The sequence below is a fragment of the Ovis aries genome, chromosome X (assembly GCF_016772045.2).
Source record: "Ovis aries strain OAR_USU_Benz2616 breed Rambouillet chromosome X, ARS-UI_Ramb_v3.0, whole genome shotgun sequence".
Taxonomy (NCBI): Eukaryota; Metazoa; Chordata; class Mammalia; order Artiodactyla; family Bovidae; genus Ovis; species Ovis aries.
In genome coordinates, this window is record NC_056080.1 from 74,269,701 (window position 1) to 74,295,405 (window position 25,705).

The 25,705-nt window shown below is 38.9% G+C and overlaps 2 protein-coding genes and 1 long non-coding RNA gene across 3 annotated transcripts in view; 1 reads left to right on the forward strand and 2 right to left on the reverse strand.

The window, feature by feature from the left end:
- Positions 1-16,892, reverse strand: part of LOC132658848 (uncharacterized) — a 61,018-nt gene extending 44,126 nt beyond the window's left edge. The window contains exons 1-2 of the long non-coding RNA XR_009598924.1: positions 16,749-16,892; positions 16,365-16,472 (exon numbers count right to left, since the gene is read on the reverse strand). This is a non-coding gene — a long non-coding RNA (uncharacterized LOC132658848). The remainder of the gene's footprint in view (positions 1-16,364; positions 16,473-16,748) is intronic.
- On the reverse strand, positions 7,659-10,338 carry LOC121818221 (small nuclear ribonucleoprotein E-like). Its single transcript, XM_060408366.1, has one exon. It carries the CDS (start codon positions 7,970-7,972, stop codon positions 7,694-7,696), a length of 279 nt encoding a protein of 92 aa, XP_060264349.1. The 5' UTR covers positions 7,973-10,338; the 3' UTR covers positions 7,659-7,693.
- Positions 16,893-18,121: 1,229 nt separating the features above from the next.
- Positions 18,122-22,127, forward strand: POU3F4 (POU class 3 homeobox 4). Its single transcript, XM_004022223.6, has one exon. The coding sequence runs from the start codon at positions 18,154-18,156 to the stop codon at positions 19,243-19,245; it is 1,092 nt and encodes a 363-aa protein (XP_004022272.1). The 5' UTR covers positions 18,122-18,153; the 3' UTR covers positions 19,246-22,127.
- The last annotated feature ends 3,578 nt before the right edge of the window (positions 22,128-25,705 follow it).

Genomic DNA, 25,705 nt, shown 5'->3' on the forward strand with positions numbered 1-25,705 from the left:
ACCACAATCACAGAAAACTAATCAAAGTGATCATATGTATCACAGCCTTATGTAACTTAGTGAAAATATGAGCCATGCCATGCCACCCAAGAGCAATGGATCATGGTGGAGAGTTCTGACAAAATGTCCACTGGGGAAGGGAGTGGCAAACCACTTCAGTATTCTTGCCTTGAATACTGAGCATAGCTTGAACAGTATGAAAAGGCAAAAGGATATGAAACTGGAAGATGAAATCCCCACATCAGTAGGTGCCCAATATACTACTGGGGAAGAGCAGACAAATAGCTCCAGAAAGAATGAAGAGGCTGAGCCAAAGTGGAAAAGTTACCCAGTTGTGGATGTGTCTGGTGGCGAAAGTAAAGTCTGATGCTGTAAAGAACAATATTGCATAGGAACCCAAAATGTTAGGTACATAAATCAAGGTAAATTGGACATGGTCAACAGGAAGTGGCAAGACTGAACATCGAAATTTTAGGAATTAATTAACTAAAATGTACTGGAATGGGCAAATTTAATTCAGACGACCATTATATCTACTACTGTGGGCAAGAATCCCTTAGAAGGAATGCAGTAGCCCTCATAATCAACAACCAAGTCTGAAACGCAGTGCAATCTCAAAAACAACAAAATGATCTTGGTTCATTTCCAAGGCAAACCATTTAATATCACAGTAATCCAAGTCTATGCCCCAACCACTGATGCTGAAGAAGCTGAAGTTGAAGGATTCTATGAAGACCTACAAGACCTTATACAACTAATACCAAAAAAAGATGTCCTTTCCATCATAGGGGACTGGAATGCAAAAGTAGGAAGTCAAGAGATACCTGGAGTGAAGCAAGTTGGCTTTGGAGTACAAAATGAAGCAAGGCAAAGTCTAACACAGTTTTGTCAAGGAACACACTGGTCATTGCAAACATACTCTTCTAGCAACACAACCAATGACACTACACATGGACATTACCAGATGGTCAATACCGAAATCAGATTGATTATATTCTTTGCAGCCAAAGATGAAGAAGTTCTATACAGTCAGCAAAAACAAGACCTGGAGCTGACTGTGGCTCAGATCATGAACTCCTTATTTCAAAATTCAGATTTAAGTTGAAGAAAGTAGGGAAAATCACTAGGCCATTCAGGTATAATCTAAAGGAAATCGTTTATAATTGATGAATAGATTCAAGGGATTAGAACTGAAGAATTATGCATGGAAGTTTGTAACATTGTATAGGACGCAGTGACCAAAACCATCCCAGAAATAAAGAAATGCAAGAAAACAAATCAGTTGTCTGAGGAGGCCTTTAAAAATAGCTGAGAAAAGAAATAAAAGGCAAAGGAGAAAGGGAAAGATATAACCAATTTAATGTGGCATTCCAGAGAATAGCAAGGAGAGATAAACAAGACTTCTTAAGTGAGCAACACAGGGAAAAAAACAATGAAAACAATAGAATGGTAAAGACTTGAGATCTTTTCCAGAAAATTAGAGATAACAAGGGAACATTTCATGCAAAATCAGGCACAATTAAAGACAGAAACAGCAAAGATCTAACAGAAGCAGAAGAGATTAAGAGGTGGGAAGAATACACATAAGATCTGTACAAAGAAGGTGTTAATCACCCCGATAATCACGATGGTGTGTTCACTCACCTAGAGCCAGACATCCTGGAATGTGAAGTCAAGTGGTCCTTAGGAAGTATTACCATGAACAAAGCTTGTGGATGTGATGGAATTCCAGCTAAGCTATTCCAAATCCTAAAAGATGATGCTGTGAAAGTGCTGCATTCAATATGCTAGCAAATTTGGAAAACTCAGCAAAAGCCACAGCAGCACATGCTTAGTCATGTGTGACTCTTGTGACTGCATGGACTGTAGCACACCAGGCTTCACTGTTCACGGGAATTTTAAAACAAGGATACCAGAGTGGGTTGTGATTTCCTCCTTCAGGGGGTCTTCCCCACCCAGGGATGGAACTGCATCTGCCTGAATCCAGCAGTTTCATCTACTAAGCCATAGGGGAACTGGAATAGGTCAGTTTTCATTCCAATCTCAAACAAGGGCAATGCCAAAGAATGTTCAAACTACCATACAGTTGTGCTCATTTCACATGTTAACAAGGTAATGGTTAAAATCCTTCAAGCTAGGCTTCAACAGCACACGAACTGAGAACTTCCAGATGTACAAGTTGTATTTTAAAAATAGTAGAACCAGAGATCAAATTGCAAACATTCATTCCATCATGAGAGAGCAAAGGAATTCCAGAGAAACATCTACTTCTGCCTCATTGATTACAGGAAAGCCTTTGACTGCATGGACGAAAAGGAACTGTGGAAAATTCTTAAAGAGATGGGAATACCAGACCATCTGACGTGCCTCCTGAGAAACCTGTATGCAGGTCAAGAAGCAACAGTTAAAACCAGACATGGAACAATGGACTGGTTCAAAATTGGGAATGGAGCACGTCAAGGATGTATATTGTCACCCTGCTTATTTAATTTCTGTGCAGAGTACAGCATGTGAAATGCTGGGCTGGATGAGTCAAAAGCTGGAATTAAGATTGTGGGGAGAAATATCAACAACCTCAGATATGCATATGATACCACCCTAATGGCAGAGAGCGAAGAGGATCTAAAGAGCCTCTTAATGAAGGTGAAATAAGAAAGAGAAAAAGCTGGCTTAAAACTCAATGTTCAAAAAACTAACATCATGGCATCTGGTACCATCACTTTGTGGTAAATAGATGGAAGGGGAATGGAAACGGTGGCAGATTTTATTTTCTTGGGTTCTATGGTTTTTCCATTAGTCATATACAGATGTTAAAGTTAGACTGTAAAGAAAACTGAGCACCGAAGAATTGATGCCTTTGAAATATGGTTTGGAGAAGACTCTTGAGAGTCCCTTGGACATCAAGGAGATCAAACCAATTAATTCTAAAGAAAATCAACCCTGAATATTCATTGGGTGATCTGATGCTGAAAGTGAAGTTCCAATATTTGGCTACTTGATGTGAAGATCTGACTCGTTTGAAAAGAACCTGACGCTGGGAAAGATTGATGGCAGAAGGAGATAGGAACAATAGAGGATGAGATGTTTGGATGGCATCACCGATGCAATGGATATAAGTTTGAGTAAACTCTGGGAGATAGTGGAGGACAGGGAAGCCTGGTTTGCTGCAGTCCATCAGGTCAAAAAGAGTTGAACACGATTTAGCATGTGAACAACAACAACCAAAAAATGAGAAATGTAGCAAGATTTGACACAAAGTTCTATTCCACTAGGAAACTGATTGACTAACCATTAATTTTTTTTCCATGGTACAATTATTATTTAGGTGATGTTTTACTTGCACCTGTGATATGTGTTTAAAATTCACTTTGATAGCATTATCTGCTCAGGTAAGTTGACACTGTCACCTCAGCTAATCTGACTAACCTAATTTTCTGCCAGTGTTAATGGTAACAATGAAAACCATGGTAAAATAAGAAATTGTAAATACATAAATCTTTAATAAAAACACACTTTTTCTATACAAAAATCAAAACAATCTAAACATTACAGAGTGTTTATAGTACCAGGTTTTAACTATTATTTATAACTTTGTATGGAACAGGATTTTTGGATTTAAACTCAGAACAAGACACCATCTCTTTCCACTTCAGTATTAGAAACAGACTCAATCTTGGCAGATAGTAAGTGTATGTGTGCTAAGATGCTTCAGTAGTGTCCAGCTCTTTGTGACCTTGGACTGTAGCACACCAGGCTCCTCTGTCCATGAGATTTTCTGGACAAGAATACTGGAGTAGGATGCAGTGCCTTCCTCCAGGGGATCTTCCCAACACAGGGACTGAACCCTCATCTCTTACATCTTCTGTATTGGCAGGCAGGTTTTTCGTTTGTTTTTTACCACTAGAGGAAGCCCAGAAATAGCAAGATTTATACTCAAATTGTACTTTTGTCACAGTTTCCCTGAAAAGGGATTCCTGGATGAATTTCACAGAAAAGAAACAGCATACAGGTGCAGTGGTTCCAGAGGAGACCCCTCATTCCAAGGATAGAAGCTAAAATATTTGGGAAAACCCACAGGGGTTCTTATATTAAGAGGAGAGGTTTTCATCAGTGATGACTAGATTCCAGAATAAATGTCACAATACAAAGCAAGAAAACATTATTTGGGGTGCAGAAGCAGGTAATTATGATGGCATGTGAGTAGTATTAGGGAACTAGTGATAGTAGTTTTTGAGTAGTATAACAAGACTCATATTCATACATGGCTGTTCAAAAAATCCATATTGGGAAAGACATGCAGTGTGGATTTGATATTTAAATAAAACCAAATTTAGACAAACTATAGAAAGCTCACAGTAAAATAATAGAGCAATTATTTACTAATATAGTTTACACTGAGTATTAACATATGTCAGGTATTATGATGAGGATTTTGTATACATTATGTCATTTAATTCTTATAACAATTCCATGAAGTAGGTTTTAATGCTATCCTCATTTTCCTAAGGGGTAGTCAGAATCTCAGAAATGATATGGGATTAAGGCCACTTATTAAGTGATGGGTCTAAGATACATACTTGGGTCTGCTTAACTCTCAGCTCAGGTCAATTAAATTCTATTCTGTAAAGGCTTCCATATTTAGGCCCAAGGCTTGTTACAAATAGCATAATAATTTACATATTGAAATATTTCCTGATAATAAGTGAATATCTTTAGCTTTCTATTTAGAATAAACCAAAATTAGAATATCCACCTTTTTAAAAACCATTTTTGTATCTTTAATTTTTTAGACATTTCTTGCCATCATATGCATCTATATTTTTGATAGATGATCATACACATATATTTTTCAAGGATGAAATTTAGTTTACAAGTTCTGCAGTTGTTCTCATTAAGAACTAAGAAATATACAGCTTTTACCAACGCCCATATCTTCAAATTCGAGGAAACTACAGTCAGTTAGTGTTGAACATTTAAAAGTACATTTCAATTCTCAATAGTGTCTATAAATCATTTCATTCTTTCTTTGCCTCTCAACATTTGACAAAACATTTTACTGTAAACAAATTTGGGGGCCACTATGTGATTATTCTCAATTGGAAAATATACTGTTTTCCCTCCATGAAAATAGAACAAAGGTCTGAGAGAAAGGAAATTATTAACCATTCTACTGAGTTTTTTCCCCAACAAAAACTAAGATAGAGGTCAATGAATAAGTATGTGCAGACTGGAACTTGAATCCTCTAGAGTGACTGTAGGCTAATTAATAATTAATGCCAGAGTCATGGTGTTTGAAATGCAGATGTGATAACTGGAGGCCTTGCAGTGCTGTTCAGAGGAAGCAGATTTAGATGCTATAGGGAATAGGCACTCCCTTGCCGGCTGGCTCAGAGAGTCAGCCTGGGTGCAAAACAGGGCCTATGGTTTAGATTATATTCCCCTCAGCTGTTAATTACCTGAACCTACTTTGAAGTTTTTCTCTTTTTATCCTCTGCATGAAAAGAGATTGGTTCAGCCAAGGGACTTAGAGAAATGATCAAATACAAGGGACGGAGGGAAGGGGGGTGGAAATAGAACTTCAGATATAAGAAGATAACGAAGAAAAACACACAGCAGAACATACAAGAACATACATTATTAGGAACTATTGAATTGTGGCTCATTGTTTCAAACACATTGTATGTCCCTCAGTTGTTATAATGAAGTTGATTTTAAGTAAATATGTAAACTTTCTCTTACAGGTATAATAAAGAATTTTCATCTGTATTATTATATAAAGTAGTGATTTGACAAGAGACAATGTTTTGTAATGTCAAGTTTAATTTAACACAGTTACTTAAACATCTTAATATTTGTACTTACTGATAAGGGCAACATTAATATAATCAGCCACAACTGTTTCTATATAACCTGTCTGTGTTCAAATCACTGATCCTTACAATACAAATAGATGCCATTGCTCATGAGAAAAACTATAGGATATTAGAAAATTGTGGAAATATACTGCAATTGAAAAGAATCTGAAAATAAATGATGGTGCAGTTTTAACTGCATTAAAAAGCAGTTTGTTTTCAAATGTGTGTATGTATGAATGCAACTGAAGAAGCATGGCCACTAACTCTCTAATAAGTGGATTACAGTATGCTTGGATTAGATGTAAATACAAAGTTTGGGTTTTTTTTCCCCATTTTTAATTGTTATTTTTAGTGCAACTACTAACACAAGAAAAAAATTCTCTCTTCTGGTGAAAGAGTATGCAGTTATAAAATAGCTAATTTTCAACTGTGAGAAGTATTTCTATCTTTTTGACAGCACCATCAAAGGAAAATGTGTATTTATATTGAAATTGACACCTGTGGATGCAATATTTCCTAGCTAAGGTGACATCAGATGCATACAACCAAGTGAGTCAGTAATGGACATTCAGCTCAGACAGCACACATAGACCATGCAGTCATCTAGATTTGAAGTTCTATTTTGTACTGTTTAAAGCAGCAATTTTGTGAGTAAGGTCCATAAACTGTTAAGTCCAGAGGAAAAACTAAAAATTTTCTTATTAGAATATATTGCTCAGAATGAAAATTCCAACAAGAAAAATGTAGGGCTTTCATCATTGTAGAATTATTTTTTAAAATTTTAATATTGTTTTGTTGTTGTTGTTTTTTTTCTTGGCTACAGCACCAAGTTCCCACAAAAAGAGATTGAACCCATGCCCCCTGCATTGGGAGTACAGCATCTTAACCACTGGACTGCCAGAGAGGTCCCCATTGTACGATTTACATTTCCTTAAGCAAGTAAATAGTCAGGTAACTAAAGGTCTCCTATCAAAAGCAAATCACAATGGGAAGTTTTACAATTTGTCTGTAATACAGCTTTCCCAGTTGTAGTTTTTATTCTAAGAACATATGTACAACACTAAAATTGTGGCTCAGATGATAAAGGATCTTCCTGCAATGTGGAAGACCTGGGTTCAATTCCTGCGTTGGGAAGGTCCCCTGGAGGAGGGCATGGCAACACACTTCCAGTATTCATACCTGGAGACTCTCCATGGAGAGAGGAGCCTGGCTGGCTACAGTCCACAGGGTCGTGAAGAGTTGCACACGACTGAGCGACTAAGCATAGCACAGCACGAGATTGTGTAAAAATAGCAAAAACAAAATTCATCTTCATGCAATTTCAATTTTGATATACTGACATAAGGCCAGAGGACCAAATCACAGAAAGTAGAGTCTCCTTTCATACTGATTTTTATCACCAATCAACTGTCTTTGCAGTATTGTTAGAGTTCAAAGTGTTCATGACTATGTAGCAATTTTTTCAGGCTTTACATATAAACTTTGTATGTTGAATTCCTGCCACTAAGAAAAAGAAAAAATAAAGGAAGTTCTTGAAAGTGTAAGCTGAAAACCAGAGGCAATTTTTTTTTTAATTAACCACTTAGATCCACACCTAAGATTTTCATGCCCATAGCTCTTTTCCCCTATCTGCATTCATGATTATTCACCTGGAACACAATTTTATTTATTTATTTTTTATTTTGATAAAAACAGTCCCACAGCATTTATTGTCATCTGCTAATAACATAAGGGTAAGCATACCAATATGAATACATGTTTTAGAACTACATCTCTAACAAAGGACACCTAAAAAACCAACTGTATTACCAAACGATTTCTCACTTCATTGATCACTTCTAGTTGGAGACAATTTGGAGCAGAGTAATGTTATCTCCTTTTAGCATGATCCAACCCAGTTGTTTTCTTGATTTTGTTTTAGAATGTATCTCTTCTGCATCATCTAATACAAGGTTCACATACTCATCAAAACCAATGATACAGCCCTCTATCCAAATATTCACTTGCTCATAAAGCCACACCTGAATCTGAGATTTATTTTGCAAGTATCTGAAGATGAGATTGATGGGCTGCACCATCACCTTCTGCACCTTCTGGCCCTGGCTCCAGTATGTCATGCTGGGAGCTCACAAGCATCACACCGCTCCACTGCAACACAATTTTAAGGCATAAACACAGAACAAAACATTTCCTACACTAGAACTGCAATCATCTTCCAAATTTGAATTTAAAATTTTTGAATCATTGTTCCTCGTAGCAAAGGAAACTACATTTAAGACTGGTGACATTCAGGCTTCATTTATGCATTTTTTAATTATTTTTTATTGTGTTAAAATATGCTAATTAATCAGTAGATGTACATATACTTTCTATTTTGTTTTTACCACTTCTATCAATTGATCAATTCAGTTTAAAGAGAAAGATATTTGAAAACATTATCTCCAGCTTAATTTCAGTGTAAATAAATTTTAGCTTAGAGCTAATGTGAGAAGAAATATAAGCTAAAGAGCACAATGCCATCTCCAGAAGAATGAAGTAAAGCTTTACACTTATTTCAACCTGTATGTTTACATACTCACCTCCCTTATACTCTACATTACTATTTCTTAGCACTAATAATTGCCTGTTTTGTAAAGATTTATTCAATTTCTTAAAGCACATTTTCAGAAGTTTTACTGTAATCTATTAGCAAAATGTTGCCTTAATCTCAAGGTCTTCATATATTTTAAAAGGCGATGTAAAACACAACTCTGCCTAACCATCAATATTTAAGTCATAGAACTTTGAAGACATAGTTTGTATGCTTTTATATTAACTGGAACAACTAAAGCATTCTTCTGTGTCAACTCTATTTTAAATATATTTTTCTTCTTAATGATATGCTTTCCACAGTTCAGTTTTGATCATATCTTCAGATTATAAAACTGCCTTTGACTAGAGGCTTCTAAACATGTGCACAATATTCTTTCTCTCCACTGCAATCTAAAATGTGGTTAGATGATCTAGTTTGCTTTGTGTCCTTTTTACCCAAAGCTATAGAGAGACTGAAATGAAATTCTCAGTTCTTTATTAGCAAAAAGCACTGGAAAAGTGAAAAGATCTTGACAGAAATATTTTTCTGCCTCCAGTATGAGTAATGTATGTTGCATAAGCTATGCACTGCAAAGTGGAGGAAGACTTCTTAGCCCTGCAAAAGGAAAAGTAAAATATTGAAAAAGGATTTTAATGAAATCATAACATTAAAATAGTTTTATATTAAATCTTGCTAATTTTCTATGTGAAGGTTGTGGAATAAATGTGAGGAAACATTAAAATGGGAATTGAATTTCCATTCCTTACGTTACAGGCACATGTTTACATGACCTTTAAAACAGAATTAAAGCTGTATCATCAGCCGCTGTAGGCAATTCACATTACTAAGACAATCAAATAAGAATGTTAAACTAACTATAAAGCATAAACTGAACTGATAGAGAATGATCTCAATTTACTGGGTTTACTTGAAATATACTTACACAAAACTGGTCATTTCAAAGCAGTTTGCAGATCCACCAAGCCAGAAACACTCATACATATTTGAAAACAGAGTGTCCAGCTATAATTATGTAAGCTAGGGGCATTTAATGTTTCTCAGAAATCATTCATCAGAGCTAGCTTATTTATGATCATTGTTTACTTTCAATAATCACCTCCAAAAGTAAGCATTTATCCCATAAAGACACAGTTATTTTTTATATGTTGTAAAGAATGTTTAAAGGTTATTAAAAAGTTCAGTACACTTGTTTCTACTCTAAACTTCATTGCATTGTTCTACCATTTCCCCACAATTTCCAGTAACTATATTTTGATTTCCTTTCATAGCATGTACAGATATGACACCTTTTAAAATATGATAAGGTGGATAATTAAATAGAGTTTTAAATCTGGTTTTCTGTGATGAGACTTACTCTAAAGACATGTAAAGAGAAGAGTAAATTTATAATGCAAGGCATCATCTTACTAGAACTGTTTTAAGAAAGTTTTGTCTATATTTTTAGTAGTAAAATCTCAGGAAAAAAAGAATATCTTTATCAAAATGTTTCTATTTGTGTGATGTGGCTTATTTTCCATCTTTTTAGAAAACTTTGCAGACTCCTCAATAATATTGAAAACATAAGAATGTGTTTGCAAATGCAATTCTTCAATTTGAAGGGCATAAAAGAGGAAGAAATCAAATGCTTCTCTCCATCAATAATGTGGGTGTTTATAAAGGACAAATTTCAGTTTTCTACAAAGCTGTCCACTAAAAGTTAAAAGAAAATCAAACTTCTACAGTTCTAAGACTCAGCTTCTGCAAAGTTCAGATCCATACACAGAGATACAGAGTTCAGGTCACTTTTGAAGTCAATTTACACTCAAAAAAGTTTGTTCTTCAATATGTAAATTTCAGCCAAGTAATCTCTCTCTCTCTCTCTCTCTCTCTCTCTCTCTCTCTCTCTCTCTCTCTCTCACACACACACACACACACACACACACACACACACACAAGGTATATGTGATCCATTTAAGGGGGAGTGCATATCTAATATTTACATCAAGCACCTAGGGAAATACTGCATCTAAAGGTAAAGATGAGGGCATATATGATTGAATTATAGTTTAAATGAGAACAGGAACCTCAATCTCTCTCAGAAAGTACAAGTAAGTAAAAGGAGGGTAAGGGGGCAAATGAGATAACCTCAATGATTTGAGTATGTTAAGAGAAATGTTTAGAATGTAAAAGAAAAAAATTAGTGTTATTTAGGTTGCCCAAAGTGTATTTCCTTAGAAGCCTGTTTCTCTTGCCCTTGTCAATTGTTATAAACAGGAAATTTGTTCTTTATAAAGAGGATTAGGGAGGCTTAAATCCTGATGCCCTCAATATGATCTGAGTTAACATTTCTGTGCCTGGATAAAATATTTTAAGGTGACTATCACCCCCAACACATACACACACAAGAAGAATCATGGGGTGGCTGCTTTCCTAAGCACACCTCCAAGGGAGAGTGTCACTGAGGCAGAATTCTGATAACATAAAGTGTCTGGCAGTAAAGGGGCTGGGTTGTATCTTCAAAGAAATGGTTACCTTAATCATCTCACCTTTGTTCAGGCCTACAGAGGGAGACACTGGGCTTACAAATGTTTAAGGGGCCCACAGAGCAAAGAACCAAGGGACAAGGATGCTCAGCCTAGGTCCAGGGGACCTCCCAAAATTAATTGCCTGCTGGCCCCCAGAATCACACAGCTCACACAGCTGCCCTGGCACCGGCTTTTCTAGATCTTGGCCACCTCCCTCCACTTTGGACCTGGGAAATTCACCCTCCTCCTTCCTATGGAAGCTGTTCCAAATAGAGGATGAGAACCTGTTGGGGGCAGGACAGTCCAAGCCAAGAAGCTGGCAAAATAAGCCCCTCTCGATAGCTGCTCGATTGTCAGAAAAGGACCCATTCAGCTCAAGGAATTTTCATCTACCAATTTAGCTTAACACGGAATCTCCCAATTGAAAGCCCCCACCCCTGTCCTGGTCCAACCATCTCTATTCAGGATGTATTTCAGAGGCTAAAGCAGGTCAAGCCGCTGGGTTTCACCCAAGCATTTTAGCCAGGCTACCTCTCGGAGGTGAGGAATACTGTTGCTGCCCAGATCACATCCCCTCCCACCAAGATCTTGTTCAGGACTTTGGGACAGCTCTTTGATTCTGCATGGTTCTGACTCTGCAGGTTGGAGCTAAGGCACTTAGGTTCATAACAATACCAGAATTGAGACTGGACTAGCTGCAGAGTTGTGGTCTAGGGAGCAGATCCAAGAGGGAAGACCTGGTAAGGGCTGAGTTATTTTGCTGGCCTCTTGAGCACTTGAACATTGAAAAAAAATTTTCAAAAACTTCTTGGATATAAAATTTACACACACACACACACAATGGCATGATCCATAAGCACCTAAAAACTGAAATACTAGAGCAAATAGATCTCTTTCCCAAGCAGGCAAGCCAAATTGATTCCCCCAGTGGAGACCGGGGCAAAGTGCAAAAAAGTGGCCTTAAGGAAAGTTACAGGATATGCAGATTTTTAAGAGTATTCAGGAAATTAAAACCCCCCTCCCGGAGAACTAGCACAGCAATTACAACAGAGGAAGCTCTTATATTCTTGTAAAAAATGAGTCCTCCAAAAGTCTTCGTAAAGTGGACTATTCCCCAAACACTTCTCTCTCGTGTATTAATTATATATTTATATTTGATATATAATACTTGATTTTAAAATACTTTTTAATACATTTTTCTCTCAATCAGCCTGTTTCCCAACCAAATCGCTCTGGGAAATTTCTGAATAAATGATAGGAGGTTAAATCTGGTCATTTGCTTACTTTCAAATATGATATAGATTCTTCCTCATCATGGGACACAAAAAATGGTAACATTAACCCCCAATACTCAGCTGATTACTTACTAAAAGCCTTTTCTTAGAAGGACCCCATATTTCAATATATAATCAAGTTTCCATAGTTCAATCACTTCACAGGGTGGGTAGGGGGGACACAGAATGCTAGCCACTTCAAATAAATACTATTAACTAAAGAAGTGAGACACACATGCAGGGAAAACACAACCTCAGTTATGAATGAAACCGGAGGAGTATTCCTAGAATTTTGTATGTTAAAACCTTAATCTGTCCATGAAGAAGGAAGTGAATTGCAATTTGAAGCTGCTCTATTAACTAACAAAGTGATTTATAAACAGCCTCTAATGTTCAACTAGATGGACTTACTGACGTGTCCTATATATATATATACACACACACAGAGTTTAAAGTAATAGATCATCTCTATGAGATCTCTACAAGATCAATTACACAGCTGAAACTATTTTTTTTCTCTTTAAATGCTCCTACCATTTCTGTTTTAAGGAAAAAAACTAAACATAAAAAAATTACAAACCACCACAATTTATAAACAATCTGCGACTTCACTATAGAGAGAGAGACATACAGACCGACAGACACACACACACACACACGGAAGTAATTCCACATTGGATCTGTATTTTTTAAAAAACAATTGACTGGACTCCTAGAAACTTGTCCTTATTTGTAGTACAAAAAAATGTGACTGGCAAATACCCATAATGATTTCTAAACACCCTAAATCCTAGTACTGGGAAAAATGATAGCCACATAGAATATTGCACAATAGCTCTGTCCCTATAGAGTTCTTTCCCTGGGATGCTGTAAAATCTGGCAATGTCAAGGGAAGAAATAAGCTGTAAACTCGGAAGAGAAACTAAGAAAGGATCAGCTCAACCTTGTCTACTCAGTGGCACCAGTGGGAGCCAGTACCGGGTCTTTATTGTCCCTATCTGTCTTCTAACCCTCCTGTCTCTGCCCCAGCCACAAGATACTTCAGCAGTTTCCCCAGTGACAGTCGATTTTGCTAGCAAATGACTAGCATTCTTGAAGATTGTGATGAGTATTATATTTTATAAATAACCTTGTTTATGCTGCAGCATTTGCTGTATGTTGTCACTCCATTCTTTCCCTTTCTCCTTTTCTCTAAATATCCTTTTCTTCATGTTCAAGGAATGCCAACAGAGATCTTTTAAAAATGAACTAGTTGAGCTTGAATCAGTATTGGCTCATGTCTGCTAATGCCATCTAATTTTTAAAAAATTATCCCTCAGAATATTAAAAGCCCCTTACCTCCTTCCCCATGCAGTTTGCCAAGAAGAACAACAACAATAACAATAAGAACTATGAGAGCAGCTGCAGTAAACTGGTGCTTTGAAGGGCAGCTGTGTCTCACATTGAGAATGTCTTGTGAGCTTAGTGTACAGACATCAGGGAAAAGGTTTCTTTCTCTGTTGCTTTGAAGAGGTTGTTCAACTGTTTTCCATCCCTCAGGAGTTTCCTGGCTATAACAAGAATATGTGTACTTCTCCTCACCAAGCCCAATCTAACTGTCCCTGTTTCCAAAGTGAATTTATGTTGAAAATAAAGTTTTCAATCTTTGGTCATGCATATGTACTATGTCCTACCATCTGGAGCTCCAGTCTGCATTATACACATTCAAATCGGGCCATTTGGACTTCTTTCCTTAACCCCATCCTCAGTCTCCACCAGCTCTAGCCCCAGATAATCTCCCCTTTCCAATTTGTACTGATAACAAAAACACTTCATAATCTACACTCAAATATGAAATTTACAAGGGGCAGAATTTCCATGGCCGGGGCTCATTCTGAACCAGCCTGGGCACAGGCTTCCCAGCCACAACCACGCTTGGATGCTTCCACAGGAACAGGCAATCTGAACTACCTTAATCTGCTTAATTTCTTTTGTGAGTCCTTCCTTACTTAGAAAGGGAAGGAGGCGGGCATGGGGTCTGTGAAGTCTTTCAGGAATTGTTTTATATCCTTAAATCTTGTGAGAGAAGAAAGTCACTGTGAACTCCCACGTTACAGATAAATGAGTACAAGTAAATCAAGCTGATCTGGCTTGTTTTTGAAAATTAACTGATTTGCCCTTTTAAAAACCAGCAAAATGATAGGTAGGGTGGCCTGGTGAGTTTGGGTATGAAGGCAATCCTAGGCGGAATGAAGTTGGTGCTGTGTCGTGGCCAGGCATGGCAAACGAAACCTGTGTTGCCTTGCTGGAAATAGGTGTGTAGACTTGCTAAAATTATAATTCCTCCAATTCTAAGTCTGGCTCTTCTCTAGGGTGACTTTTAGCTGCCCTAGCCTGGCAGGGTTCACAGCCATTTTTATATTCAAACCATAGCTCTGGAGGGGGTGGGGTAAATCAGATCCAAGGATCTGGCAGTGGACTTCAAGATCTCAGTGAGAAGAACACCAAGCTGTGTATTTATCCCAGCTATCCAAGTGGACAGGTTTACCAGTGGTAAATTTTGAGTTTAAGGTAAAATGAAGTCTACAAAAAATAAGTTACCAGCTCTTTGCAACAGTAGCTTCACATGGACTTATTTTTCTCCCATGTCCAGACAAGGTTCTCTATTGAATGAGGCTCTTTTATTTCGCATGGGGCAGGGGATTTGTGACCATGGTCCCCCCTTTTATTCCTCTCTCTATGGAAACCCAGATCATGGGGAGAAATATGCAAGGCTGAATAAAGAGAAGCCGCAGAAAGGAGCGCTTGAGAGCGGCATCTGTTACACTTGGGAAGTTAGACTGACAGGAGAGGGTGAAGGAAACCTCTCCAGTAGATTAGATAGAACAGGAAGAAGATGTGACTATATGCAGATATTTTCTTCAAAAACAAAGAACCTTGCCATCTTGTGTGAAAGAAATTGTATCTCAACTGCTAAAGGACATGCTTCCATCTGAATTCAATAAACAGTATCTATATTCATGGGAACTAATTATTAAAACGAAGGAAGAAGGAAAAAGGAAAGGAAATAATGGAAATAGAAAGACAACTAACATCGTTTTATTTTCCTCTTGACAGAATTTATTCTTGTATTCAAAGACTGGAAAGCAACAGTGTGGAAAAACCTGTCGCTGGGTGCAGATGCCCACATCCTTGACACCTCCCCCCTCAACCAGCCTCGGGGCAAAAGATCTGAACTACTTTTGCACCTCTGGTCAAACCCCTTTGCCCAGAACAGAAGCCACTGGCAAGAGGAAGGTAGATTGTAAGAAATCAAGCAAGTCAAAATTGAAAGAGGTTCCCCTTCTTCTTCATGCAAAAGTTTTATAAATTGACAATTGCTTTAATTCCTAGAATGACCAAGCTAAGATTTGAAACTCTTTCACCAAACACAGCTGCGATTGTGAGGGTGGAGAATCCACAACAACCTGGAAATGATCATGAACTTTTTGTTCCTATGGTTTCTTCAATGCGTTTCCCTCTGACCTCTAAACTGAACCCACTCGGACTGGCAAATGGATCCTTGAACAGGCAGTCTAACAGAATGCCTGAAAACTTTCATTTTTTAAAATTTTATAAAGTTATTTTTTCTTCATGAAGCAACATTTTAGGCACAAATGAAATTGAATTCTTGCAAAGGAAAATGTACACAGTTGGTAGTAAAGAAATGACATTCCTGGGCAGAAAGAGAAGAAGAAAGTAGAGGAGAGGAGGGGAGGGGAGCGGAGGGTAGAGGAAGGAAAGAAAATGGAAGGGAAAGGAAAAGAAAGGGAAAGAAAAGGAAAGGGAGGGAGGGGAAATCAATTTCTAGGTTAAAAGCAGATAAACCTTTACAATAGGACACCAGCAAATGAAAACACAATTTCAGTAGGGGAGAAGGAGGGGGAAGATGGCAAATGATCCTCTCTGCCAATAATTACAAGTGCTTATCTTTTTTTTTTTTTAAGAGAAAGAGAAAGAAAGAAATAGATCTCAACCAGATGCCAATCTTTCTTGCATAATAGACACTGTTCACATTTCCTAACATAAGCTTTTACTGCTCTGTGCTATCATAAGAAATTACTCATTTTATAGGAAATATACACTATAGCTACATAAAGGAATGGCAGAATAAGCTCACCTTGTTGATATTTTTTCTCGTTTTCTTGCATTTTCTTCAGATCTGTCTTCTCAGAGAAACTAATGCCTTGATGACTTTCTGGTAGCTGCAAGCCTTCTTTTATTTCTGCTAAATATATGAAAATGTATGCAAATTTAAATCAAGCTTAGCCTAGGAGCTCTTGCAATATATTTAATGGAATTTTAAACCAATAAGGGAACTCTGATGCTGTCTTCTGCAAGTGCAAATATAATTATGCAACTAGGTTATCTCCAAAATTATGCAATGAAAGGTCATTTTTTAACTTGAAAGATCATGCTAGGTATCCGATGTTGATGTTGCCTTTCTTTGCTAGAGCAAATCCAAAATCTTTGCATTTCACCGTACTCTGCTTGAAAGCAATACCTTTGCACTGGGCTGTGGAGCACATAGACTTGTCCTTCCCGAACTTATAAAAGCTTAGGTGGAGTACAAGTCTTTCCTCTATTTTCCTCTAACTAAAATGTAAAAACAGTCCCGTCTTCCCAATCTGAAAGTAAATTCAAGCTTGAAGGGAATGTCGGGGGTGGGGGTAGGGGGTGGGGGTTGGGAGTTGGGGAAGGCGGTACTTAACGCCAAACAGACCACCAGCCACCTCTCTCTCTCTCTCTCTGAATTTCCCGGGCGTACTAATTGATTTCCATTTTCTTCAATCTGTGTGGGATTTGGGGGTGGTTTGAAGATGTGTGTGTTAAAAATAATTTTCCTAGGGGACAACACTGGGCGCCGGTAGTCAGGAACATTCACCTATGTACCTACTGGGGGTGGAAAGGCTCGCAGTGTGTCTCGGGTGAATGCGTAGAAGGGTTACCCTCTTCAGCAAGAGTTGCCTCTGACAAAAATTGTGAGACCTGTGATGGGAGCTGACACGGAGCGGAGCAGTAAAAAAAAAAAAAAAAAGTCCTGATTAACCAACTAAATTGGAAGACAAATTTCAAAATAACTGATTTTTGCTGGTATCACATTAAATTTTACTTTCTCGGAATTTTCCAGTGCTTCATGCCTTAAATCAACATGTTTTTGTTTGTATGTCTGTTTTCCAGAAGATTTTCAGCATCTTTTTCTTAGATGCTTTTTTACTTGGTATAGAGTTTCTTATAAATGAAAAATGAAATTAAACGCATTGAAATATTTCTTATTGGGATCATGGGTTTTGATACTAGATTTAGGGTCATACCGAACATGTTCCTTTGCTCAAAGCCTAGAGTGGGGTTTTGTTTTTCACTCTCTGGCACCCAATTAACCCAGAGTGCCAAATTTATCTGAGAAAAATCCATATCCGTTAAGATCTGGATGGCATTTAAAGTTATATTGTTTTCTTAATATTCTTCTTTATTTGGGTTAATCTAAACCTAAAAGAGTTCTAAAATTATATCCCGCACCACACACACGCACACGCCCCCTCTCACCCTTCCCGCTCCTCTACAAACATCCCTGAAGTCCAAGAGTGGGGGGAGGTTGGGGGAAGGGTCAACCAAATAAGCTCCTGCCACTCAGCGCCAGGCAGCCAATGGAGCCAAAAGATTGATTCACTTCCTGCTTGAGTCTCACCGAAACTCTCAAGCTTCGCCCGCCTAATTTGGAAAGCTAGCTCGGCCTCTCGCTCCGCCATTGGTGGAGTTCGTGGCAGGCCAGGTCAAGACGCGATGCAATTGGCCTCAGCGGATGCCGGTAACTCGCTCTCGCTGCTTTGGCTCCCCGCACAGTAGATGTCAAAGACTGTAGCTGCTCCCTTTGCCACATTATAACTAGTAGGGGATCCTCACCGACCATGGCCACAGCTGCCTCGAATCCCTACAGCATTCTCACTTCCAGCTCTCTAGTCCATGCGGACTCTGCGGGCATGCAGCAGGGGAGTCCTTTCCGAAACCCTCAGAAACTTCTCCAAAGTGATTACTTGCAGGGAGTTCCTAGCAATGGGCATCCCCTCGGGCATCATTGGGTAACCAGTCTGAGCGATGGAGGGCCATGGTCCTCCACACTGGCCACCAGCCCCCTGGAACAGCAAGACGTGAAGCCTGCGCGTGAAGACCTACAGTTGGGCGCGATCATCCATCATCGCTCGCCGCATGTCTCCCACCACTCTCCGCACACTAACCATCCGAATGCCTGGGGAGCGAGCCCAGCTCCGAATCCGTCCATCACGTCGAGCAGCCAACCCCTTAATGTGTACTCGCAGCCTGGCTTCACGGTGAGCGGCATGCTGGAGCACGGGGGGCTCACTCCACCGCCGGCCTCTGCCTCAGCGCAGAGCTTACATCCAGTGCTCCGGGAAGCCCCAGACCACGGCGACCTAGGTTCGCATCACTGCTTGGACCATTCGGACGAGGAGACACCAACCTCGGATGAGTTGGAACAGTTTGCCAAACAGTTCAAACAAAGAAGAATCAAGTTGGGCTTCACGCAGGCTGACGTGGGGCTGGCGCTGGGCACATTGTATGGCAACGTGTTTTCTCAGACCACCATCTGCAGATTCGAGGCCTTACAACTGAGCTTCAAGAACATGTGCAAGCTGAAGCCGCTGCTGAACAAGTGGCTGGAAGAGGCTGATTCATCCACAGGGAGCCCGACCAGCATTGACAAGATCGCGGCACAGGGTCGCAAACGGAAGAAGCGAACCTCTATCGAGGTGAGTGTCAAGGGCGTACTGGAGACGCATTTCCTCAAGTGTCCGAAGCCTGCGGCGCAGGAGATTTCCTCGCTGGCAGACAGCCTCCAGTTGGAGAAAGAAGTGGTGCGTGTCTGGTTCTGTAATCGAAGACAGAAAGAGAAAAGAATGACTCCACCAGGGGATCAGCAGCCACATGAGGTTTATTCGCACACGCACACGGTGAAAACAGACACATCCTGCCATGATCTCTGACTGCAGGAAGCCAGGAAGCGGCCGGCCGCACTGGGAGCAGCGCGGATTTCTCTTTCTCTTCCACTCTCTTCCTTTAATTCCAGCTTTATTATTGCGATTTCTCTCACTTTCTCTCTCTTGTTTGTTCTTTCTTTTCTCCTTCCTTCCATTTTTTTTTTTTCTTTTCCCAACAGAAGAGTCTAACTTACGCTAAGAAATGAAACACACGTAGGCATTCAGGCTTAACGCGGATACACAGTTGCATCAAGCATCCAGGCAGGGACCTCATCTCCCCTGCGTCAAGAAAAACACTTCCCTCCAACCTTTTCTGCTGATCAAATACGCTGTTTACTTTAAGTAAGGTTTTTTTTGTTTGTTTGTTTGTTTTGATTTTTGGTCGCTCCTCTCTAGGAAGAGAAAGGAGTCGAGTAACTTGGGGGCGGGGTAGGGATGGGGAAAGGGGTGGGAAGACAGATGTGTGCCTCTGAATAACCTTTCAGCGCCTTGGTTATAGCAGCTGTATTTCAGGTGAAATCTGTTTTACAATAGGCTAGTTTTGCATTTTTAAAAAATTCTATAGCGTTTCTAAGTGTCTGCGGTGTTTTACTACAACTGTACACAATATTTGTGAGATGATTTGTATCTAATCGACCACTTCATATTGTTATTGCTATTATTATTATTCCTTCATTGAGCTGATGTTTTTTTTTAATTGCTTAGAAAAGGAAGGAGGGAGAGATGTCTACCCATCCACCGATCTCCTATCCCAAATCTTTATGGAGAAGAGAGGATACAGTAGAGAGAGTTGTTGATGATATTGGAGATATATATGTTTATTTTGGCTTTTTTCCGGGAGACAGAGTTCCTAGGGTAGGCAAAATAGGCAGCCGATTCTGTTTGCAAACCAGCACACAGGAGGAAAGGAGATTTTGAAGGTTTCTGCCCTGCATCCCGCGACTATGGAACCCTCATAGGCTTCTACAGTGCACCTAGATGCCCTAGAAGGATTCCGCTGCGGCGCCAGGCGAAAGAGGTCGGCTTGAGGAGCGGAAAGTGCTCCTCACTTCCCGAAGTCTAGGGATGCCTGCACTTACTCCAAGCTCCCCACCCGCGCCGCGCCTTGCCAGGCCAGCTGCTAGCGCGACCCTACTTTAGCCCTTATAGGCAAAGGATTTTGCTTTTATACGCGATTGCTTTAGCTGGAGACGACGACCTGACCGGGACACGCTGGCGACGGACTGGGTCAACGCTTTCCAGTTCGTTTCACCTCCAGTTCACCGCCTTCTCCGTGAGTGAGAAACCCTCAGGGAGGGGTGGCGAGGGAGTGGTGGACAGGAGTTCTCTGCTCTGTGCAGAAAGTCAATGAAATGATAGACAAAGTTTACAGGGATTCTGGTCTAGTCACGTACCACCTCCTCTCGTGTATATACCACTGCCTCTGGGTGGACTCCATGGGGAGCCATCTCTGTGCCTCCAACAATCACAGCTGGTAGTAAGCCCATGGCGAAGACTGAGTGAGCTAGAGAGCTCCTGGGCGGCTGGATTTTTTCCTCTTCATCTTTTTGTCTGTGTGTGTGTGTTTGTGTGTGTGTGTGTGTGTGCGTGAGCGTGCAAACGTGTGTGTGTTTGTAGATAGCTATGTGTATCGTATTATTATTTACAAAAAAAAAAAAAAAAAACTACAGAAAGTCTCACTGGTCTATGTAGAGATCCAAAAATCATGCAGTTTCTGTGGCTTTATTACTAGCTGTCATGTCTACATGCCAGGTCCACAGGCACACCTCATTCCCAAGGAGCACACATTCTGGACCAGACATGCAGCCATGCACCCAGTCCCTGCTAGCCAGACCTTGCTGGGGGCTCCGTAAGTCTGGGCCGCAGCCTATCCCAACCTCCAGAGGAAGCTGCGGTAGACAAAGCTTCACACTACCTATAAGGACCTGAAAGCCTATGGCCCCCTTTTGAGGATCCTTAGTATGGGCTGCGGAAAAGGCAATGGCACCCCACTCCAGTACTCTTGTCTGGAAAATCCCATGGATGGTGGAGCCTGGTGGGCTGCAGTCCATGGGATCCCTAAGAGTCAGATACGACTGAGTGACTTCACTTTCACTTTTCACTTTCATGCATTGGAGAAGGAAATGGCAACCCACTCCAGTAATCTTGTTTGGAGAATCCCAGGGACAGAGAAGCCTAGTGGGCTGCCGTCTATGGGGTCGCACAGAGTCGGACACGACTGAAGCGACTTAGCAGCAGCAACAGCAGTATGGGCTGCCAGGGCCATGGGCACTGGTACAGTGTGTGTCCCCCAGCTGCAGGTCGAAGAGCCTGTTTTAATTTGAATCCCAGACTTTTTTTTTTTCTTTTTCTTTTTCTGCTAAGCTTCTACATTCTGTTGGTAGTTGGGTTTTAGTTTTGGGATTTTTTTTTTTCCTCCCCCACAAGGAGTTCATGTTTTACAACTGTTACGGTTTTCTTTGTTTCGATTTTCCTTTCCTCTGCAGTTAACACTCTGGTTCAAACCTGAGTTAACCCAAATATTTCTGCCGACTTTATAATTGTACAGTTTTGTATAAAACATTTCTGAAGTTATTAATTTAAAGAAAAATCATTTAGTTTATTCATTTAGTAACTGATGTATAATAAACGCTATTTTCATTAAGAGTTGCTTTTTCAACTATTTTATTCAAATTGCCTATTGAAGTTTCCAGCAATTATTTATTTTCAATAAATTCTGCATTGTGATTAGAAGGAAATTCTTTCAAAGATGAGTTGGATGTCAAAAATAAAACAATTTGCTGTAACGTTTGATGTGAATGGTTTCAGTCAAGGGGTTTATATTGACACAATATTTTATTGTTGTAAAAGATTTAAAAGGTTTAAATAAAACATTTTTCAAAAAAAAATCTGTGTTTTTCTCCTGTTTTTTATCGTGTGGTACTTGAAATGAAGCATTTAAATAGGAGGAGATTCCAGATAAGCATCACATCTGCTTTGCTTCAGGTTAGAAATCATTAGTCTTTTTTTAAATTTTGATTTTCTCTCACTGAATTTTGGCCTTTTATACACTCACACAACATGGCCTATTATCACACCCAGGATCATGCAAACACACCCCCAAAATTGGAGAAAGCTAGTGGGGCAGAGGGTTCATTTCAGGAGGTGAAATCTTATTAACGTTCTACAAAAGGAGTGTGTATCTCTCTTGTCCAGTAGATAGACCCTTCTCTGGAGCTCCCTTTCATGAAACTGGAGCCAGTCCTTCGTTGAGGCTTTCATTTCACCTAGCTGCAGCAACCTCACTTCCTCTTCTTCTTCATTCCTATCTGGTGATGCCCTTCTGGTAGGTGAGCCCCCATTCCTCTGATGAGGAATGTAAGTGCTCTCCTTCTAAAGGTTTTCCCTGGGCCCAGAAACTTGGGTATACTGTTGTCCACTTAGTATTGCCCAGTAAAGGCTGAATTCTGACCATTCCTATGTGAGTTTGGGGGAAGAAAAATAGATTACATGGAGACATTGGAGTAAAAGTTTGGTGAATTACTCTTCTCACTTATACATAACATTTCACCTCTATTGTTTTATCACAAGGCCTTAAATAAAATAAGGGACAGTTACCTGTAGTGATGGCTGAGAAATAATTTACTAAATTAGAAGCAGTTATATTTTAAAGCATTGTATGTACACATATGCCTTATATAACATTTCTGTAGATGCATTTTAAAGTAATAGAAAAGACATTTAACTGTAATTTTCCAGCAGTAAAATCCTCTTCAGTTTATACTCTGAAGTGTTTTTTCATTAGAGCAAAATTACTTATTTTAATAGATAATTATTATAATTTTTTTAGATTGCCTAATAAATTAAAGTTCTACAGTGCACCATACAAATATGGGTGTTGTGTATGAGATATTCTACATGTTATATGTGTACTAATAGGCCTATCTCTCTTTATAAATGATACTGGTTTTATAGAGATGTAACTATAAGCACAAAAGCCATAGTCTTAAACCTGTTGGTTCTGTTTCCATTCTTACCACCTAATTTCTTTCTCTTTCAACATCCTATGAACAATTTTGAATTGATTAAAAAATAGTACCTTTGCTTACTAAAGTGCACAGAAATCAACTAGCAGTACATTCTGAACTTTTTAATGGAGCCACAAGCAGATATTTCAGGAAATACTTGTATAAATATATACATATAGACACAGTATTTTATCAGTATTTTACCATGTATTATTGATTACATATATTTATGTGAATTTACGAGACTTGGTTCTTTTACTGCCTTTCTCTTAATATATAACTAAGCCCTAGTTGGCTTTTCTGATTACCTCCTTATCAATCTTGTTATATCTTTAACATGACATTTTCTTTAAAATTCAGGGGATGTTGGTGCCTCTGCCTGGGATATTCTTTGTATTAAGGTTGACACCACCCAATTCCAAACCAAGACCTTTGTAGGAGAAGCAGCTTTAGCTTCAGTTTCTTTCAGCTCTTCACAGCAGTGTCTCTCCCTCCCATAATAAGAATCCATGGGTGAAAAAAGAAAAATAATGGTTAACTATATTTAATGGTGTGCAAGCAAACGTGTTTCATTTCCATTACCTGGTTAGAGCAGTAGACAATAAAGTGAGTATGGCGGGGGGCGGGGAGTAGATGTGAAAAGAATAATCATTTAGGTGTTACAGATAGGTAAACAAAGTCAAATATGTGATTTAAGTATGCATTTGTATGTAGACATAGGTTGATAATCTGTTTGACTGTGGATTTCTGCATACATAACAAATTTCTGCATGCATAATAAATTACAGCATATCTTTCCAACAATAAAAGAAGAGAACATTATACCTGAAAATTGGTTTATTATCTTTAAAACAAAAAGAGTAGGGGAAACTATTGCCTAAATTAGTACATAAGCTATGTTTTTCTTTAATAAAATCAAACACTGCTCTCTTGGAAGTATTTAGCATTCAGATGTTTCTTTTATTCCCAAGTCAGGATGCTGTTGTTGATTTAATTGTCTATAAGCTATAAGTAGAAACATAATTTTCTATTTTTATACAAAATATATTTTTAGTAAGGAGAGAGGAGAAGAAGGGGAGAGTGCAGAAATAGAAAATGGCCAGAGGTTAAAACATAGTTTTCCAAAGGAAAGAATGTGTTTTTCTACCTGTCAGATATTTTTAAAGATGCATATAGAACCTCAGAATTGTGAATGTTATTTCTATGACTTGATATTTAAAAAGCTAAACATGTGACCCTTTCAAAAAAGTCTTGAAGAAAAAGTAACAATGCAAAGCAATACTATGTGAATAGAAACCACTCATCTATTCTGTAAAATAAAAGGCTATAACATTCTTTATGCATGTCTTAAAATAGTAGTTCAAAAATAACAACCCTCCAACTTACTCATTTGTAGATGTTAACTTTTAAAACACTAAGAAGAGTGAACATATATTGAAATCGATTAAGATTTTTTTTATAAGATGAAATAAAATTATCTCTTCTCAAGGACACTCCTGATGAGACATTTCCAAAATGGAAGACTTACTTAAAGAAATACAATCTTGAAAACAAAATCCAGTTAACTTCTGCTACCTCTAAAAAGGTGGAGACAGAAGGATCACAAACAAGGACCCTAGACTATTTTTCCTGTAAACAGAATCCACAAAATCAAACTTTTGCACTTTCCAGTGAAAAATACATTAGATCACTATGCTTTCTTTCATAGATATGATTATATTAATAGAACTTTATACCTATTCACACATTATCTTACTCACTACCTGAAACACTGGGTTCTCTTATCAAGGGAGATTGAGTATAAGATGAGCTAATCTTGGATACTTTCCAAGTCAGTTCAGTTCAGTCACTGTCATGTCCAAGTCTTCACAACCCCATGGACTGCAGCTTCCCAGTCCATCACCAACTCCCAGAGCTTGCTCAAACTCATGTTCATCTAGTAGATGATGCCATCCAACCACCTCATCCTCTGTCGGCCCTTCTGCTCTTACCTTCAAATTTTCCCAGCATCAGGGTCTTTTCCAATGGGTCAGTTCTTTGCATCAGGTGGCCAAAACATTGGACTTTCAGCTTCAGCATCCATCCTTCCAGTGAATATTCAGGACTGATTTCCTCTAGGATTGATTGGCTTGTTAATTATAAAAACAGCCTTATTATGAGGTGGCTTCACTCTGTAAGGGAATCATGGGACAACTTGCTTGTGGTGGAAACGCTACAGTATTCAATACATGTTAATATACACATACAACTGAAAACATGCCTTGTCTTCCTACACCCTCCCTCTGTCCCTGCACTTGCACACAGACAAGGTGATTTAACAGAAAACAGACTGTGCTCAAAGACAGGAAACAAGTTAACTAATTGACTAACTCATTAAGTAGGTCTTTTCATCTTTCCAACTACTCAATGTCCATACTGTTCTGGTATAGCCAGTTGAAAACAACAACAACGACAAAATC

Bases quoted from the DNA above. Each gene is read 5' to 3' on its own strand.
- LOC121818221 (XM_060408366.1), bottom strand. From the start codon at position 7,972: ATGACATACTGGAGCCAGGGCCAGAAGGTGCAGAAGGTGATGGTGCAG.
- POU3F4 (XM_004022223.6), top strand. From the start codon at position 18,154: ATGGCCACAGCTGCCTCGAATCCCTACAGCATTCTCACTTCCAGCTCT.